The sequence below is a fragment of the Thunnus maccoyii genome, chromosome 9 (assembly GCF_910596095.1).
Source record: "Thunnus maccoyii chromosome 9, fThuMac1.1, whole genome shotgun sequence".
NCBI classification, from domain to species: Eukaryota; Metazoa; Chordata; class Actinopteri; order Scombriformes; family Scombridae; genus Thunnus; species Thunnus maccoyii.
The window spans coordinates 25,153,447-25,171,019 of NC_056541.1; the positions used below are offsets into that span (position 1 = coordinate 25,153,447).

At 38.9% G+C, this 17,573-nt stretch overlaps 3 protein-coding genes across 3 annotated transcripts; all 3 read right to left on the reverse strand.

Annotated features, from left to right (window-relative positions):
* Positions 1-437: 437 nt before the first annotated feature.
* LOC121903361 (serine protease inhibitor 2.1-like) lies at positions 438-6,188 on the reverse strand. Its single transcript, XM_042420296.1, has 7 exons — positions 5,693-6,188; positions 3,339-4,137; positions 1,592-2,222; positions 1,390-1,460; positions 1,066-1,259; positions 793-940; positions 438-702 (listed from the first exon to the last, which is right to left on the reverse strand). Exons 2-7 carry the CDS (start codon positions 3,345-3,347, stop codon positions 508-510), a joined length of 1,248 nt encoding a protein of 415 aa, XP_042276230.1. The 5' UTR covers positions 3,348-4,137; positions 5,693-6,188; the 3' UTR covers positions 438-507.
* Positions 6,189-8,372: 2,184 nt separating this feature from the next.
* LOC121903363 (serine protease inhibitor 2.1-like) lies at positions 8,373-11,844 on the reverse strand. Its single transcript, XM_042420298.1, has 6 exons — positions 11,249-11,844; positions 9,505-10,135; positions 9,303-9,373; positions 8,979-9,172; positions 8,706-8,853; positions 8,373-8,615 (listed from the first exon to the last, which is right to left on the reverse strand). The coding sequence occupies exons 1-6, from the start codon at positions 11,255-11,257 to the stop codon at positions 8,421-8,423; spliced, it is 1,248 nt and encodes a 415-aa protein (XP_042276232.1). The 5' UTR covers positions 11,258-11,844; the 3' UTR covers positions 8,373-8,420.
* Positions 11,845-14,071: 2,227 nt separating this feature from the next.
* LOC121903362 (serine protease inhibitor 2.1-like) lies at positions 14,072-17,502 on the reverse strand. The gene is made up of 6 exons (XM_042420297.1): positions 17,261-17,502; positions 15,223-15,853; positions 15,019-15,089; positions 14,694-14,887; positions 14,421-14,568; positions 14,072-14,335 (listed from the first exon to the last, which is right to left on the reverse strand). The coding sequence occupies exons 1-6, from the start codon at positions 17,267-17,269 to the stop codon at positions 14,141-14,143; spliced, it is 1,248 nt and encodes a 415-aa protein (XP_042276231.1). The 5' UTR covers positions 17,270-17,502; the 3' UTR covers positions 14,072-14,140.
* Positions 17,503-17,573: the final 71 nt, after the last annotated feature.

Consider the following 17,573-nt stretch of genomic DNA (forward strand, 5'->3'; position numbering starts at 1 on the left):
AATTTAGCTCATTGAATCCAGGTAACCAACTGTTTGTTATATGTTAACATTATGGGATAAAGCTCAGACAGATTCAATTTAATGTGCTAACTGGCCCACGGCCACAGGCTGTACTGGGAAATGTTTTTATATTCATGCCTATATAGTTTCATGTGAACTCTGTTAAAGTGTAGCTTGTAGAATAACAGATGATAATAATAATAATAATAATAATAATAATAATAATAATAATAATAATAATAATAGAGCAGTCCTCTTACAGAAGCTGATATATTAAGTTTAAGCATTTGACGGTCAACTTACATGAAAAATGTGAAAAAAGTGAAGTAATCGTACTTAAGAAATTAATTTAAATATTAAATAGATTGGGACATCTGTTTTGTTCACATTTCTTCAAAAACTAATACAAAAACACTCAAATTATAAGACAAGAGAGCAAAGGTTTTTATGAGTATTTAATATGTGATGCAACATTGGTGCCTGAGTGAACACAAAGTGTTTACTCCATCAGATGTTTGGGTTGATAATCTTGCCCATAAAGAGGATGTTTTCTGTGGTGTGCTCAGTGATCAGGACCATAAATGGTCGATTGAACTTCAAGACAGGGTAGATGATCTCAATGGTTTCAATGATGACCATGCCTGTAGCAGCTGCGGCAGTGGCTCCAGCCTCATCGACATCTAGAGCAGCTTTGTGCACAACCTGGGGGTAAAATGGAGGCAGAGTGAGATGAAGGATAGATAGAATAGACAGAAGTAAATATGTGTTAAATAACAAACACTCAATTTGCACCTCTGAGACAAGCAGTTCCCGCCCCTCTGAAATGCCGCTCAGATCTGCTCGTTTACTAAACATGTCTGTCATTCCCATTTCAATCAACATATCCTTCAGGGAGTAAGAAGTCTTGATGGAGAACTTTGGAATATATACATCATAAGCCCTAAAAATAGGAAATAGACAAATATACAGTGATTGATCTGACAGTAGAGAACAAAGCTGGTGCTTTGAGTCAAACCTTCCATATTACAAACCAAAAATTAAAGCATGATTTTAGATTCCTCCAACCTCGACACCTTCCCCTTAAGCCATTTGGTGACTTGGCTTGGACAAATGTCATTCTCCAGTGTCGCCATATCATCAGGCAACAACAGCAGCATGGAGTAGGAGTTGCTGAAGGGAAGGTGGAGGACCAACGTGTTAATTGCCTGGTCATAATAAGTATCAAATTCCTGCTCCATATTCATCATCTGGACAGGAACCTGGAGGAATTTGAACATGAACATGAATGATGCACAATAAAATAGAGTTGTGCACCCTATCAAATGTGGTTGATTTCTAGTCTAATTATTGTAATTTAAATATATTCTCAATAAATGGTGCAATTTGAACCTTGGTGCTCTCATCAACAGTGAACATGCCCTTCTTGGTGAGCTTGGGATCAAATGGAGTCGCCCACTTTCCTGTTAAACAGTGATGAGCAGAGATAAAACAAGTGATGGCTGGTGTGTAAAATCTGAAACAAGAGTATCTGAAATGCAGAAGTGACCTTAAAAAGAGTGAGAGTGTACAAAATAGGTCTCATCTCACGTACCTTTGTAGAATATGTAGCTGACGAGATACATGACTGTGCTTGGGTCCAGGCTTTCCACCAGCTTATCAATCTTCCCGTTGGTCTTCTCCTCCACATACTTATTGATAGTGTTGGCACTGTCTGTGGTTTTGGTGAAGTCAACTTCAAACCCATCTGCAAAGTAGGACTGCTTCAAGACGTCCAGGAACTCAGGCTGTGGCTTGAAGTGGTTATCCACAAACACAGCGGTCCCTTCGCTGATATCTTCTTGAGATGTCTTGTTTGCCCTTTGTAGGAGTGTACGGAAGGACTGATCCACAACTGTCTGCGTCAGTAGAGAGCTGTTGAAACCCAGACCACTGAAGAGCTGCCGGTGGGTCTCCCCCCGTGCTCCAACAGACAAGGCAGCCAAGGCGATGGACAAACTAGCTGGTGAGAAGAAGATATTCTTGCCTTGAGATTCAGCGTGAGCTGCTAACTTTTTGTACATACGGTAGGCAAACTCTTTGTTTGCTGAAGTCACCAGTGAGACGCTGTCAGCACTGCTGTCGAGTGCAGTGTCTTGGTCGTGACCTTCGTGGTGATGGCCTCTGCCCACGCAGACCACTGCTGATAAGATCCAGATACACAGGGTTGCACGCATCATGGTGAACTAAGAAAAAGGTTCAAAAGTACAGCGTTGATCATCGATTTACATGTTTGCTGCAGAAAACACACAAGTAATTTTCCTAGAATTCACATTAAATTCAAATTCAAATAAGCTTTATTGGCATGAGAGATCAGAAACCTATATTGCCAAAGCAGCATAGAAAATTATAAACATTGACAGATGATTAATAATTATACAATAAAATGCAAATAACAATATTAGATACAACAAAATAAAAGGCACATTAAATATGTTGTTTTAAAAGCCCTGAAAACATATTTCACAATCAGCTTTTTACTGTGAGTAATGGAGTCTTACATAAACACTATTTTCTGCCCAAGTTACAACAGTTTAGGTTATTTTTATTTTACGTTTGTGCACCAATCAGGATTTAGCAAAATTTGAATCACAGCCTTCATTTTGACTGTTAAACTTTTACCAAATAATACCCAAAACATTTTTTCTTTTGATTGTTGCATATTAAATTGTTAATATTTAATGTTATAGAGAAATACTTTTTTCCATTTTTCAGGGGTGTTAAAATTGAATTCCTGAAATTAGAACAATACAATCATTGTTCCTCCAAGAGGAGGACAAGATGACTGAAATTAGTCATTTTAAAGTCCCCCTCCAACCAAATATGTGTTTTGCGTATTGCTACTTCACATGGATGTTTGAGCTACACTGTGCAGAATGATGTATGTGCAGAGTTCAACACTAGAAGACTATTTCTCATCTATTCATCTGCTGAAGGGGGAAAATTTCTGTGATCACCATAAATATCAGGTTAAGACGTCTACGTACAAGTATGATTTTGTGACATCAGAACTAGTTCGGAAGCCAATCATGGTCAAATATGCAACTTTATGGGAAAAAAAAACAATACACAAATGTTTACCTCAATCAGAATATTTTTATGTCTTAAAACATGCCCGCAGGGGATCTTTAAAGAATTTATATTAGAAGTCCTGACACCCATATTTTCCAGTGTGCGTAGTTACATCTTCAACTAAAGATATCAAACACAATCTGATTGTTGGCAGAGCAGTTACACATATAAATGAAAATACACTGCTGAAATAATTCATGTGAGATATCTAAATTTTTTGGACTACTTACCTTCTTCATCCACAGACACCAAAGCACAGGCTGGACAGAGGGAGACGTACTGATTATAAGGCTGATCAGAGCAACTGAACTTTGGCTGTGTTTATTTTTTTATCCCACCCACTTATTTGTTCAGCTTTAAGGATTACAGTCAAACTGTGGTGTCATGCTGAGATGCAAAGGAGAGATGCAAAAGCCAAAGCAGCCATAGTTTGCTTCAGCAGCATTTACAAAAAGCTGTGAGTGATGATCACTGTCTCTAGCCCATCATATGATGCACTATAGAAACCCTTTGAATGATTTTATATGCAAGTAGAGCTGATTCAAATTCAGAGTGTCTTTCACTAAAAGCTGTACCAGATATATGTTTTTAATGTAAAAGTTGGACAACAAATCTTTATCATGTACAAATTGCACTTCAGAGAAATCACTTTTAGTTTATGGCCATTAAAATATGATCCAAGGATAAGATGCTGTTAATAGAAATTCTACATATACCCATATAATCAGATTAGTCAGGATCAGTTTATCTCACATTTTCAACACTGCTAAGAATTATTGAGCTATAGTTTCCTTTTGTTCTGGACCGATGAGACCTGAGCAGTATTTCAGGCTTCAGTGATGTTTGCCAAAGAGTTGTCTGTCCAGGTGGATGAGCTGTCGGAGGAAACCTCTGTTAGGGATAACACCCCGTTTTCTTTCACAGCACAAATAGCCTCCACAAGAGTCAGGTTCTGCTTCAGCATCATGTAAGCCAGCATCAGGGTGGCGGAGTGGCTCACCTCTACATGGCAATGCACCAGCACTTTGCCTGAAAGTCAGGGAGAGACTGCATTAGAGATATGAAACACTGGTACTGCAAAATGGTACTGAGAGCTTACAAGGCTTTTGCCTTTAATTTCTGAAAGGTGTAAGGTGTAAAAAAATGGCCAGAATTTTAGTTTAAAACATTCCTGAATTAACTAAAATTATCAACACAATGTGAAGAAATAACAGTTTTGATGTTATGTCAAAGACCTATATGTATTGTGTTGCAGTGATATCTACTGAAGTTAGCAAGCTACTTTCAGTAAGTTTTAGTATTAATTTAGGCGAAAAAGTAACCGAATAGAATCCAAATACGTGGTCAGTTTATCCAAATAACACCTTTTTGGAAAGTGAGGTTGTCGGAGCAGCCAGCTGCTGCTGCTGCTGCTGCTGCAGACGGGGAGACATCAGATGTTCATGTCAGTTGATCCAACCAACTGCACTGAGTTTACAACACCTATGTGAAAGCTGGCATGAGCCATTTGGCATCGTAGCACATTGAGGTATGCTGGATTGATACTGAAATATCATATCAAGAAATAAGGTCTCTACTGGATTACTGTGTTGTAAAATGGCAGCAATTAATTAAAAAACGATTCTGTGTGGCAGAAAAAGTGCTGTTTTACCATTAGTGAGTTCTTGGACATTTTTGGATTTACACCTACCTAGGGGCATATGTGTTACTATCTGGTTGTTACTTAGAGTTATGTTATAACTTATCTCCATGGTGCAACGGTTTTCTGATTTGCTGGCTGTAATGTCTCCATAGCATTTGATATCTTGATGACGCTATAGCACAGATTCACTTTAACCAGTGAGTAATAATGGTGGTGGAGTGGGGTGTATGTGTCCTATTTGTTTGGATCAGGTGGCTAATTCTTACAGATTATATCTTTAAGAAGCAAAATTGTGTAAAGCCATCAAATTGCCTTTAAACTACAGTTAAATGTTCTTCTCCCTTCTCACCTCCTCTGCTGAGAGCCCTGTGAATTAAGTCTGCCGCTGCCTAGAAGTTGACGCTCATGTTAAAGCCACAGGAGTCATGAGCCTCTATGCCCATATAGGTGATGTTCATGCCCTCATAGATATCTGGCCTCATAGATAGCTTTGCATTCACTGACAGTGATAGTCGGTGGAATGTAAGTTTGCACGCTTCCTGATGAAGCATTTGCATGCAGCATATTTTAAAGCGATGGATTGAGATTTAGAAGAGCACTTAAGACATTTGAGTTAGGACTTATCAGAGATGTGAGACATGCTTTCAATGCCAGGCCACCAGTTGGAAACTATCACATAGCATAGCTGTAGTTTACAAGTTCCCAATGTGGAATGCAACTTGAGGGATCTTGAGTTACGTTCTGTATATAAATCTGATTTATGACCAGTAGGTGGTGTGAATCCAACTCTTGACTTGGGTACTATTTGTAAGTAGGGCTTAGTCTAACCCCTCCATCACAACACAGGGACAATATTAGGCAAGTAATACACACAGCAAAAGGTTAACAAACATTCCAGTCTGCAGGTTTTTATCAGAAAGAAATACAAGTTGAGCCACTTACTGGTCACCTATGTAAATCCTTAGCCACACTTCATCTGCATGGCTGATGATGGCTTTGCCAGTAAACAAGAGTCTTTCCAACTCAAACACTGCTAAACCAGGTGAACTCAGGTCAATTTCCACTTTTCGAGAAGGTGGTGTATCATTCCAGGACGCAGGAAGTTTGGATGTATATGGCATTGCTTTTTCTATACAGGGTTCAAGCGGTCCTCTGGGGCCACACAGCAGATTTCCTGCCTGCCTTAAGAGGCAACTTCTAGTCTATTAAAAACATAGTGTACAAAAAGTCCAAAAACAAAATAGTTTTCTGCAGTTTGTAGCCACTTCTTCTTCCCCTAAATGTGTTAGTCTTACATGTGGCCTTGCTCTTTGTGGGAAGCTGTAAGAGGATTATTTCCAAGCAAGTGATCTGTGTTCACGGAGTCAAACAAAGCAGAATGAATCACACAGGTGATTTTCATCTCAGACTGGCTCAGACTGTGATAATTGGTCATGTGACTCAGATGTATTTATCACACCTGTGAGTACTCAGCAGTTGTACTGAGTGAATCTGAAGAAGCTACAGGCGAAACGTGTTGTTCGCTCTTGATAAAGTCACAGTAAAGTCATTACAGAGTGTGGTGGTTTATTTTGATTTTCACCTTATATGTTCCTGCAACCGACCAGCACCTGACTGAAAATACTGGCTGTGCATGGGGAGTTCTGTCCTTGGCTAAATATTTCACTTTATATAAATATCTATGGCTCTCTTACCTACAGTATTTATATGTGAATGTAATTTAACAAAGTAAGTTGAGGAAAAGTTGGAGCATGTAAAAAATGACAACCATTTATAGCAAAATAATTACTAGAATGCATCCAGCAATGTTAAGTGTATATTAGGGTGAAATGTTTTTTTTACATAACTGCTGTGACAGAGAGCATATTTTGGCATATTTCTCTAGTCTACAAGTCTATGGTGGTGTGTTTGTCTTTTTTAACTTCACCAGTTGCTACAGTATGTTATCTACTCAATGAAAACATTATGATTACCTTTAGAGATCATGTGTGAATCTCTTTTCTACAAACTCACTTCTCTTCCTAGTCCTCGTCCTCCTTTTACACAAACACCTCTCCCTCTAACTCTCTCTCCAAAATTGGCTTCCATTGTTGTGCACACAAAAGAGCAAATCTGTGTATAGTTTATAGTGTTTATAGTGTTCAGGCTTTGATTTCTAAGTGATGTTACTGGTTAGAGGTGTTTTCACATGTGTATTCTAGGTGGGGGTGATTGATGGCAGTGTTTAGCAGACAACACACACAGGCTTTGAATGATGTGTGTAATGTAGATAACCGTGTGTAGGTATTTGCAAAAAGTGTGTTTTAGAGTTTCAAACTTAGTGTAAAGCAGACAATGTGCTTATGGTTTAGCACACCTGGTCAATAGATAGACTACATGAGTTAGTGGTTTCAATAATTGTGCCACAAATACCAGTTTTTGTGTCTTAGAAATTGCAAAAAACTGTAAAATCAATGCTACAGTTCTCCAGACACGCACTACTGGTGTGTCTACAGGTGCAGCGAACCGGCTGACATTTTGATGTTGCAGGATGTCATAGGACCATAGCATTGTTTTCTTCCACTTGTTACCAGAATACTGGAAACATGAAAATCAAAAGCATGTAACCATACTCAGCCTTTCATGAAAGCAAAAAGTATATAACACTAGACAGCTGTATGACGACGACTAGTACATAATTACTGTACTAGCTTATTAAGCCCATGATATACTCTAGGCTATAATTCTTAGTTGATCCCAAGTTGATTTTCTGATAATACACTATATGGAGAGAGATAGAGAGAGAGAGAGAGAGAGAGAGAGAGAGAGACAGAGAGAGAGAGACAGAGAGAGAGAGAGAGAGAGAGAGAGAGAGAGAGAGACAGAGAGAGAGAGACAGAGAGAGAGAGAGAGAGAGAGAGAGAGAGAGAAACCCCAACAACATTCAGGAGTGTTTTACTAACAATTTCACAATATCTACTAGTTTTGATCCATTATCAATCTAATTCATTTGACACAAAAGCATGAAAGCAAAGTATGATCTGCATACACAAACATAGACACAAAAATATGTGATTTATCTGTGCTTCTAAATATTTGACAGTCCTCCTGAAAATTTCAACTTGGGGGCACATGTGCTCCTAAATAAAAGTCAGTGTGGAGCCCTGCACAGCATCACACATTTACACAAAGACAATTTAGCTCATTGAATCCAGGTAACCAACTGTTTGTTATATGTTAACATTATGGGATAAAGCTCAGACAGATTCAATTTAATGTGCTAACTGGCCCATGGCCACAGGCTGTACTGGGAAATGTTTTTATATTCATGCCTATATAGTTTCATGTGAACTCTGTTAAAGTGTAGCTTGTAGAATAACAGATGATGATAATAATAATAATAATAATAATAATAATAATAATAATAATAGAGCAGTCCTCTTACAGAAGCTGATATATTAAGTTTAAGCATTTGACGGTCAACTTACATGAAAAATGTGAAAAAAGTGAAGTAATCGTACTTAAGAAATTAATTTAAATATTAAATAGACTGGGACATCTGTTTTGTTCACATTTCTTCAAAAACTAATACAAAAACACTCAAATTATAAGACAAGAGAGCAAAGGTTTTATGAGTATTTAATATGTGATGCAACATTGGTGCCTGAGTGAACACAAAGTGTTAACTCCATCAGATGTTTGGGTTGATAATCTTGCCCATAAAGAGGATGTTTTCTGTGGTGTGCTCAGTGATCAGGACCATAAATGGTCGATTGAACTTCAAGACAGGGTAGATGGTCCAGGACATAAATTGGGATTCTATGCCTGTAGCAGCTGCGACAGTGGCTCCAGCCTCATCGACATCTAGAGCAGCTTTATGCACAACCTGGGGGTAAAATGGAGGCAGAGTGAGATGAAGGGTAGATAGAATAGACAGAAGTAAATATGTGTTAAATAACAAATACTCAATTTGCACCTCTGAGACAAGCAGTTCCCGCTCCTCTGAAATGCCGCTCAGATCTGCTCGATCACTAAACATGTCTGTCATTCCCATTTCAATCAAAATATCCTTCAGGGAGTAAGAAGTCTTGATGGAGAACTTTGGAATATATACATCATAAGTCCTAAAAATAGGAAATAGACAAATATACAGTGATTGATCTGACAGTAGAGAACAAAGCTGGTGCTTTGAGTCAAACCTTCCATATTACAAACCAAAAATTAAAGCATGATTTTAGATTCCTCCAACCTGGACACCTTCCCCTTAAGCCATTTGATGACGTGGCTTGGACAAATGTCATTCTCCAGTGTCGCCATATCATCAGGCAACAACAGCAGCATGGAGTAGGAGTTGCTGAAGGGAAGGTGGAGGACCGACGTGTTAATTGCCTGGTCATAATAAGTATCAAATTCCTGCTCCATATTCATCATCTGGACAGGAACCTGGAGGAATTTGAACATGAACATGAAGGATGCACAATAAAATAGAGTTGTGCACCCTATCAAATGTGGCTGATTTCTAGTCTAATTATTGTAATTTAAATATATTCTCAATAAATGGTGCAATTTGAACCTTGGTGCTCTCATCAACAGTGAACATGCCCTTCTTGGTGAGCTTGGGATCAAATGGAGTCGCCCACTTTCCTGTTAAACAGTGATGAGCAGAGATAAAACAAGTGATGGCTGGTGTGTAAAATCTGAAACAAGAGTATCTGAAATGCAGAAGTGACCTTAAAAAGAGTGAGAGTGTACAAAATAGATCTCATCTCACGTACCTTTGTAGAATATGTAGCTGACGAGATACATGACTGTGCTTGGGTCCAGGCTTTCTACCAGCTTATCAATCTTCCCGTTGGTCTTCTCCTCCACATACTTATTGATAGTGTCGGCACTGTCTGTGGTTTTGGTGAAGTCAACTTCAAACCCATCTGCAAAGTAGGACTGCTTCAAGACGTCCAGGAACTCAGGCTGTGGCTTGAAGTGGTTATCCACAAACACAGCAGTCCCTTCGCTGATATCTTCTTGAGATGTCTTGTTTGCCCTTTGTAGGAGCGTACGGAAGGACTGATCCACAACTGTCTGCGTCAGTAGAGAGCTGTTGAAACCCAGACCACTGAAGAGCTGCCGGTGGGTCTCCCCCCGTGCTCCAACAGACAAGGCAGCCAAGGCGATGGACAAACTAGCTGGTGAGAAGAAGATATTCTTGCCTTGAGATTCAGCGTGAGCTGCTAACTTTTTGTACATACGGTAGGCAAACTCTTTGTTTGCTGAAGTCACCAGTGAGACGCTGTCAGCACTGCTGTCGAGTGCAGTGTCTTGGTCGTGACCTTCGTGGTGATGGCCTCTGCCCACGCAGACCACTGCTGATAAGATCCAGATACACAGGGTTGCACGCATCATGGTGAACTAAGAAAAAGGTTCAAAAGTGCAGCATTGATCATCGATTTACATAATGTTTGCTGCAGAAAATACACAAGTAATTTTCCTAGAATTCACATTAAATTCAAATAAGCTTTATTGGCATGAGAGATCAGAAACCTATATTGCCAAAGCAGCATAGAAAATTATAAACATTGACAGATGATTAATAATTATACAATAAAATGCAAATAATAATATTATACAAGGCAAAAATAAAAGGCACATTAAATATGTTGTTTTAAAAGCCCTGAAAACATATTTCACAATCAGCTTTTTACTGTGAGTAATGGAGTCTTACATAAACACTATTTTCTGCCCAAGTTACAACAGTTTAGGTTATTTTTATTTTACGTTTGTGCACCAATCAGGATTTAGCAAAATTTGAATCACAGCCTTCATTTTGACTGTTAAACTTTTACTAAATAATACCCAAAACATTTTTTCTTTTGATTGTTGCATATTAAATTGTTAATATTTAATGTTATAGAGAAATACTTTTTTCCATTTTTCAGGGGTGTTAAAATTGAATTCCTGAAATTAGAACAATACAATCATTGTACCTCAAAGAGGAGGACAAGATGACTGAAATTAGTCATTTTAAAGTCCCCCTCCAACCAAATATGTGTTTTGCGTATTGCTACTTCACTTGGATGTTTGAGCTACACTGTGCAGAATGATGTATGTGCAGAGTTCAACACTAGAAGACTATTTCTCATCTATTCATCTGCTGAAGGGGGAAAATTTCTGTGATCACCATAAATATCAGGTTAAGACGTCTACGTACAAGTATGATTTTGTGACATCAGAACTAGTTCGGAAGCCAATCATGGTCAAATATGCAACTTTATGGAAAAAAAAACAATACACAAATGTTTATCTCAATCAGAATATTTTTATGTCTTAAAACATGCCCGCAGGGGATCTTTAAAGAATTTATATTAGAAGTCCTGACACCCATATTTTCCAGTGTGCATAGTTACATCTTCAACTAAAGATATCAAACACAATCTGATTGTTGGCAGAGCAGTTGCACATATAAATGAAAATACACTGCTGAAATAATTCATGTGAGATATCTAAATTTTTTGGACTACTTACCTTCTTCATCCACAGACACCAAAGCACAGGCTGGACAGAGGGAGACGTACTGATTATAAGGCTGATCAGAGCAACTGAACTTTGGCTGTGTTTATTTTTTATTCCACCCACTTATTTGTTCAGCTGTAAGGATTACAGTCAAACTGTGGTGTCATGCTGAGATGCAAAGGAGAGATGCAAAAGCCAAAGCAGCCATAGTTTGCTTCAGCAGCATTTACAAAAAGCTGTGAGTGATGATCACTGTCTCTAGCCCATCATATGATGCACTATAGAAACCCTTTGAATGATTTTATATGCAAGTAGAGCTGATTCAAATTCAGAGTGTCTTTCACTAAAAGCTGTACCAGATATATGTTTTTAATGTAAAAGTTGGACAACAAATCTTTATCATGTACAAATTGCACTTCAGAGAAATCACTTTTAGTTTATGGCCATTAAAATATGATCCAAGGATAAGATGCTGTTAACAGAAATTCTACATATACCCATATAATCAGATTAGTCAGGATCAGTTTATCTCACATTTTCAACACTGCTAAGAATTATTGAGCTATAGTTTCCTTTTGTTCTGGACCGATGAGAACTGAGCAGTATTTCAGGCTTCAGTGATGTTTGCCAAAGAGTTGTCTGTCCAGGTGGATGAGCTGTCGGAGGAAACCTCTGTTAGGGATAACACCCCGTTTTCTTTCACAGCACAAATAGCCTCCACAAGAGTCAGGTTCTGCTTCAGCATCATGTAAGCCAGCACCAGGGTGGCGGAGTGGCTCACCTCTACATGGCAATGCACCAGCACTTTGCCTGAAAGTCAGGGAGAGACTGCATCAGAGATATGAAACACTGGTACTGCAAAATGGTACTGAGAGCTTACAAGGCTTTTGCCTTTAATTTCTGAAAGGTGTAAGGTGTAAAAAATTGGCCAGAATTTTAGTTTAAAACATTCCTGAATTAACTAAAATTATCAACACAATGTGAAGAAATAACAGTTTTGATGTTATGTCAAAGACCTATATGTATTGTGTTGCAGTGATATCTACTGAAGTTAGCAAGCTACTTTCAGTAAGTTTTAATATTAATTTAGGCGAAAAAGTAACCGAATAGAATCCAAATACGTGGTCAGTTTATCCAAATAACACCTTTTTGGAAAGTGAGGTTGTCGGAGCAGCCAGCTGCTGCTACTGCAGACGGGGAGACATCAGATGTTCATGTCAGTTGATCCAACCAACTCAGTTTCCATTGGAAGAGAGCTCCTGGTTCATGCTCTCATGCTCTCCTAGGCTTGATCCTCAACTCATGACTCTTCACTCTGAGGTTTCACCTCCTGTTGCTCTGAGTCACATCTTTAGACTATCAAACTGCAAGCTTTCAACCAGCATGGCTGAAATCAAGAAGAACCAGCAAGCAGCATCAAGCAGCCCAAAAGAGCAGCCTAAAAACAGCTCAAAAACAGCACAGACTCAGATAAGACACTGTTTTAAAGTTTGAGTCTGCCCGCCCAGAAGGTGCATCCTAGCCAATCCCAGGGGTTGCAGAGTTCTGGGGGAGCAAAGTCAGTCCCCTCCTGTCCACGGACAGGCGGGTACAGTTCCTGAATATGGTTAATCCATTAAAAAAAGGATTTACAATTCAACAATTGCATGATTCCTAATTTTGCAATTTGGATAGTGGCTTTACTGTTCTGACAGTGAAACAAGCAGAATGGTACTAAACATGACAGTGTTATCACGGATGATGGGATTATGTTAGTGGTACATGTCTTGGCTTAAAGGCAGTGGAATTAAAGTCTAACCAAAGTACATAACAACACAAATATGATATACACATATCAACATACCAAAAAAGACAAAATCTAAAACTAATCCATCGGTTTTACAGTCCTCTGGTCTTTGGTCTGACTGCAAACGGCAGGGTTCCATGCCATTTGAGGGTGTGTGTGTGTGTGTGTGTGTGTGTGTGTGTGAGTGTGTGTGTGAATGGGGCATGGCATAAAGTGCAGCATGTCTTGTGTCTTATGCTGGTTTGCCCAGTGATTAGTTCTTGGGATGGTCACTCAAGTCCTGAAAATCAAAATCCACAGCGGGATTAAAGTTGGTGTCAACTCGTCTCTGTGTGTGACTGGCTCTTGGTGAATTATGATGACCAATGGTGGGGGTTGTTTATCCAAATGGTACTATCGATTCACACTGGGGTGTGAATTGGTCCTCCTATCTTGCTTTTAGCTTGAAGGATCAAAGATGGTTTGGGTCAGTGGTCTGGTTTAGTGACCATGCAGGAGATGGGAGGTTCCTTATCTGATCCTTTCTGTTTGCAGGAGGTTGTTTGGATGGTCTGGTCAGTGAGGAGTTTGGGACTCTCACTTTATTGCCCAGCATTCCTGGGGTGCTGAAGAAAGAGTTGGTCGGCTTGTGTTGTCTGCCTTCGAAACATGCAGGGACTTTGTCTTACATGTCTAAATAGTTTCATGTGAACTCTGTTAAAGTGTAGCTTGTAGAATAAGAGATGATAATAATAATAATAATAATAACAATAATAATAATAATAGAGCAGTCCTCTTACAGAAGCTAATATGATATTAAGTTTAAGCATTTGACTGTTAACTTACATGAAAAATGTGAAAAAAGTTAAGTAATCGTAGTTAAGAAATGAATTTAAATATTAAATAGATTGGGACAACTGTTTTGTTCACATCAATTTTACTACAAATGTATCTTGATTATAACCTGTTTGACATTAAGTAGTTTGTTTTCCTCAAAAACTAATATAAAAACACTCAAACAATATGACTGTTATCTATACACTCAATCATACAGCAAGAGACCACAGAGCAAAGGTTTTATGAGTATTTAATATGTGATGCAACATTGGTGCCTGAGTGAACACAAAGTGTTTACTCCATCAGATGTTTGGGTTGATAATCTTGCCCATAAAGAGGATGTTTTCTGTGGTGTGCTCAGTGATCAGGACCATAAATGGTCGATTGAACTTCAAGACAGGGTAGATGATCATGAGCCGTTTAATGATGACCATGCCTGTAACAGCTGTGGCAGTGGCTCCAGCCTCATCAATGTCCAGGGTGGCTTTGTGCACAACCTGGGGGTAAAATGGAGGCACAGTGAGATGAAGAGTAGATAGAATAGACAGAATATGTGTTAAATAATAAACACTCAATTTGCACCTCTGAGACAAGCAGTTCCTGCTCCTCTGAAATGCCGCTCAGATCTGCTCGATCACCAAACATGTCTGTCATTCCCATTTCAATCAACATATCCTTCAGGGAGTAAGAAGTCTTGATGGAGAACTTTGGAATATATACATCATAAGTCCTAAAAATAGGAAATAGACAAATATACAGTGATTGATCTGACAGTAGAGAACAAAGCTGGTGCTTTGAGTCAAACCTTCCATATTACAAACCAAAAATTAAAGCATGATTTTAGATCCTTCCAACCTGGACTTCATCCCCTTAAGCCATTTGGTGACGTGGCTTGGACAAATGACATTCTCCAGTGTCACCATATCATCAGGCAACAACAGCAGCATGGAGTAGGAGTTGCTGAAGGGAAGGTGGAGGACCGACGTGTTAATTGCCTGGTCATAATAAGTATCAAATTGCCGCTCCATATTCATCATCTGGACAGGAACCTGGAGGAATTTGAACATGAACATGAAGGATGCACAATAAAATAGAGTTGTGCACCCTATCAAATGTGGCTGATTTCTAGTCTAATTATTGTAATTTAAATATATTCTCAATTAATGGTGCAATTTTGAACCTTGGTGCTCTCATCAACAGTGAACGTGTCCTCCTTGGTGAGCTCGGGATCAAATGGAGTCGCCCACTTTCCTGTTAAACAGTGATGAGCAGAGATAAAACACAAGTGATAGCTGGTGTGTAAAATCTGAAACAAGAGTATCTGAAATGCAGAAGTGACCTTAAAAAGAGTGAGAGTGTACAAAATAGGTCTCATCTCACGTACCTTTGTAGTATATGTAGCTGATGAGATACATGACTGTGCTTGGGTCCAGGCTTTCCACCAGCTTATCAATCTTCCCGTTGGTCTTCTCCTCCACATACTTATTGATAGTGTCGGCACTGTCTGTGCTTTTGGTGAAGTCAACTTCAAACCCATCTGCAAAGTAGGACTGCTTCAAGACGTCCAGGAACTCAGGCTGCAGCTTGAAGCAGTTATCCACGAACACAGCGGTCCCTTCGCTGATATCTTCTTGAGATGTCTTGTTTGCCCTTTGTAGGAGCGTACGGAAGGACTGATCCACAACTGTCTGCGTCAGTAGAGAGCTGTTGAAACCCAGACCACTGAAGAGCTGCCGGTGGGTCTCCCCCCGTGCTCCAACAGACAAGGCAGCCAAGGCGATGGACAAACTAGCTGGTGAGAAGAAGATATTCTTGCCTTGAGATTCAGTGTGAGCTGCTAACTTTTTGTACATACGGTAGGCAAACTCTCTGTTTGCTGAAGTCACCAGTGAGACGCTGTCAGCACTGCTGTTGAGTGCAGTGTCTTGGTCGTGACCTTCATGGTGATGGCCGCTGCCCACGCAGACCACTGCTGATAAGATCCAGATACACAGGGTTGCACGCATCATGGTGAACTAAGACAAAAGTTCAAAAGTGCAGCGTTGATCATCGGTTTACATAATGTTTGCTGCAGAAAATACACAAGTGGCGCTACCCAAGATGCTGCCAATGTTTGCTCGGCTTGTTTCTCTGATAACCTAAGATCTAGACATCAAATGACTAAAGCCCTTTATCTGGTTAAAAGATATAGTTTAAAACGACCAAGATCTAAAATGTTTATCACAATAATGTGGCTTAAAACTGAATAAAAGTCCATTTACGACAGTTTCTGGCAAATAGCCACAATGCAGACGTATTATCTTGTATGTGAATAAACTTTGGTAGACGCCATTGTGATGGACAACTACAACGCTGACACATACATCTTGTGGCGTATACTCTTTGGTCATACCCCCGTATAACGCCATTGACAGGCGACCAAATAAAACAGACCGTTACCTTGATTAAAATTACGGATTTCTCTGGGTTTGAAAATTGTTGGAAACATTTGGGACACTGTAAGTACACAACTCAACAAAATATATAACACAGGCCTAGTTGTTTTTAGATATTTTTAATGTGGAATAGTTACATATAATAGCTTTAAATATGTTGTTTTAAAGGCCCTGATGACATATTTCTCAATCAGCTTTTTACTGTGAGTAATGGGGTCTTACATAAACACACTATTTTCTGCTATTTTTAGCAACATTTGAATCACAATCTGAGTTTTGACTGCTAAACTTTTGCTGAATAATACCTAAAAACTTTTTTAAAAAATTGATTGTTGCATATTCAGTTGTTAATATTTAATGTTATAGAGAAATACTTAGGATATATTGCCGTTTTTCAGGGGTTTTAAATTCGAATTCCTGAAATTAGAACAATACAATCATTGTACCTCAAAGAGGAGGACAAGATGACTGAAATTAGTCATTTTAAAGTCCCCCTCCAACCAAATATGTGTTTTGCGTATTGCTACTTCACATGGATGTTTGAGCTACACTGTGCAGAATGATGTATGTGCAGAGTTCAACACTAGAAGACTATTTCTCATCTATTCATCTGCTGAAGGGGGAAAATTTCTGTGATCACCATAAATATCAGGTTAAGACGTCTACGTACAAGTATGATTTTGTGACATCAGAACTAGTTCGGAAGCCAATCATGGTCAAATATGCAACTTCATGGAAAAAAAACATATTAGACACAAATGTTTATCACAATCAGAATATTTTTATGTCTTAAAACATGCCTGAAGGGGATCTTTGAAGAATTTATATTAGAAGTCCTGACACCCATATTTTCCAGTGTGCGTAGTTACATCTTCAACTAAAGATATCAAACACAATCTGATTGTTGGCAGAGCAGTTGCACATATAAAAGAAAATACACTGCTGAAATAATTCATGTGAGATATCTAAATTTTTTGGACTACTTACCTTCTTCATCCACAGACACCAAAGCACAGGCTGGACAGAGGGAGACGTACTGATTCTAAGGCTGATCAGAGCAACTGAACTTTGGCTGTGTTTATTTTTTATTCCACCCACTTATTTGTTCAGCTGTAATGATTACAGTCAAACTGTGGTGTCATGCTGAGATTGCAAAGGAGAGATGCAAAAGCCAAAGCAGCCATAGTTTGCTTCAGCAGCATTTACAAAAAGCTGCGAGTGATGATCACTGTCTCTAGCCCATCATATGATGCACTATAGAAACCCTTTGAATGATTTTATATGTAAGTAGAGCTGGTTC

What these genes read in the sequence shown, in the direction of transcription:
- LOC121903361 (XM_042420296.1), bottom strand. An exon ending in CTTAAGGGGAAGGTGTCGAG is followed by an intron (nt 941 to 1,065) that starts GTTGGAGGAATC and finishes TCCTATTTTTAG; the next exon opens with GGCTTATGATGTATATATTC. An exon ending in GGGAACTGCTTGTCTCAGAG is followed by an intron (nt 703 to 792) that starts GTGCAAATTGAG and finishes TTTTACCCCCAG; the next exon opens with GTTGTGCACAAAGCTGCTCT.
- LOC121903363 (XM_042420298.1), bottom strand. An exon ending in CTGTTGATGAGAGCACCAAG is followed by an intron (nt 9,173 to 9,302) that starts GTTCAAATTGCA and finishes AAATTCCTCCAG; the next exon opens with GTTCCTGTCCAGATGATGAA. An exon ending in CTTAAGGGGAAGGTGTCCAG is followed by an intron (nt 8,854 to 8,978) that starts GTTGGAGGAATC and finishes TCCTATTTTTAG; the next exon opens with GACTTATGATGTATATATTC.
- LOC121903362 (XM_042420297.1), bottom strand. An exon ending in CAGCTACATATACTACAAAG is followed by an intron (nt 15,090 to 15,222) that starts GTACGTGAGATG and finishes ACTGTTTAACAG; the next exon opens with GAAAGTGGGCGACTCCATTT. An exon ending in AGGAACTGCTTGTCTCAGAG is followed by an intron (nt 14,336 to 14,420) that starts GTGCAAATTGAG and finishes TTTTACCCCCAG; the next exon opens with GTTGTGCACAAAGCCACCCT.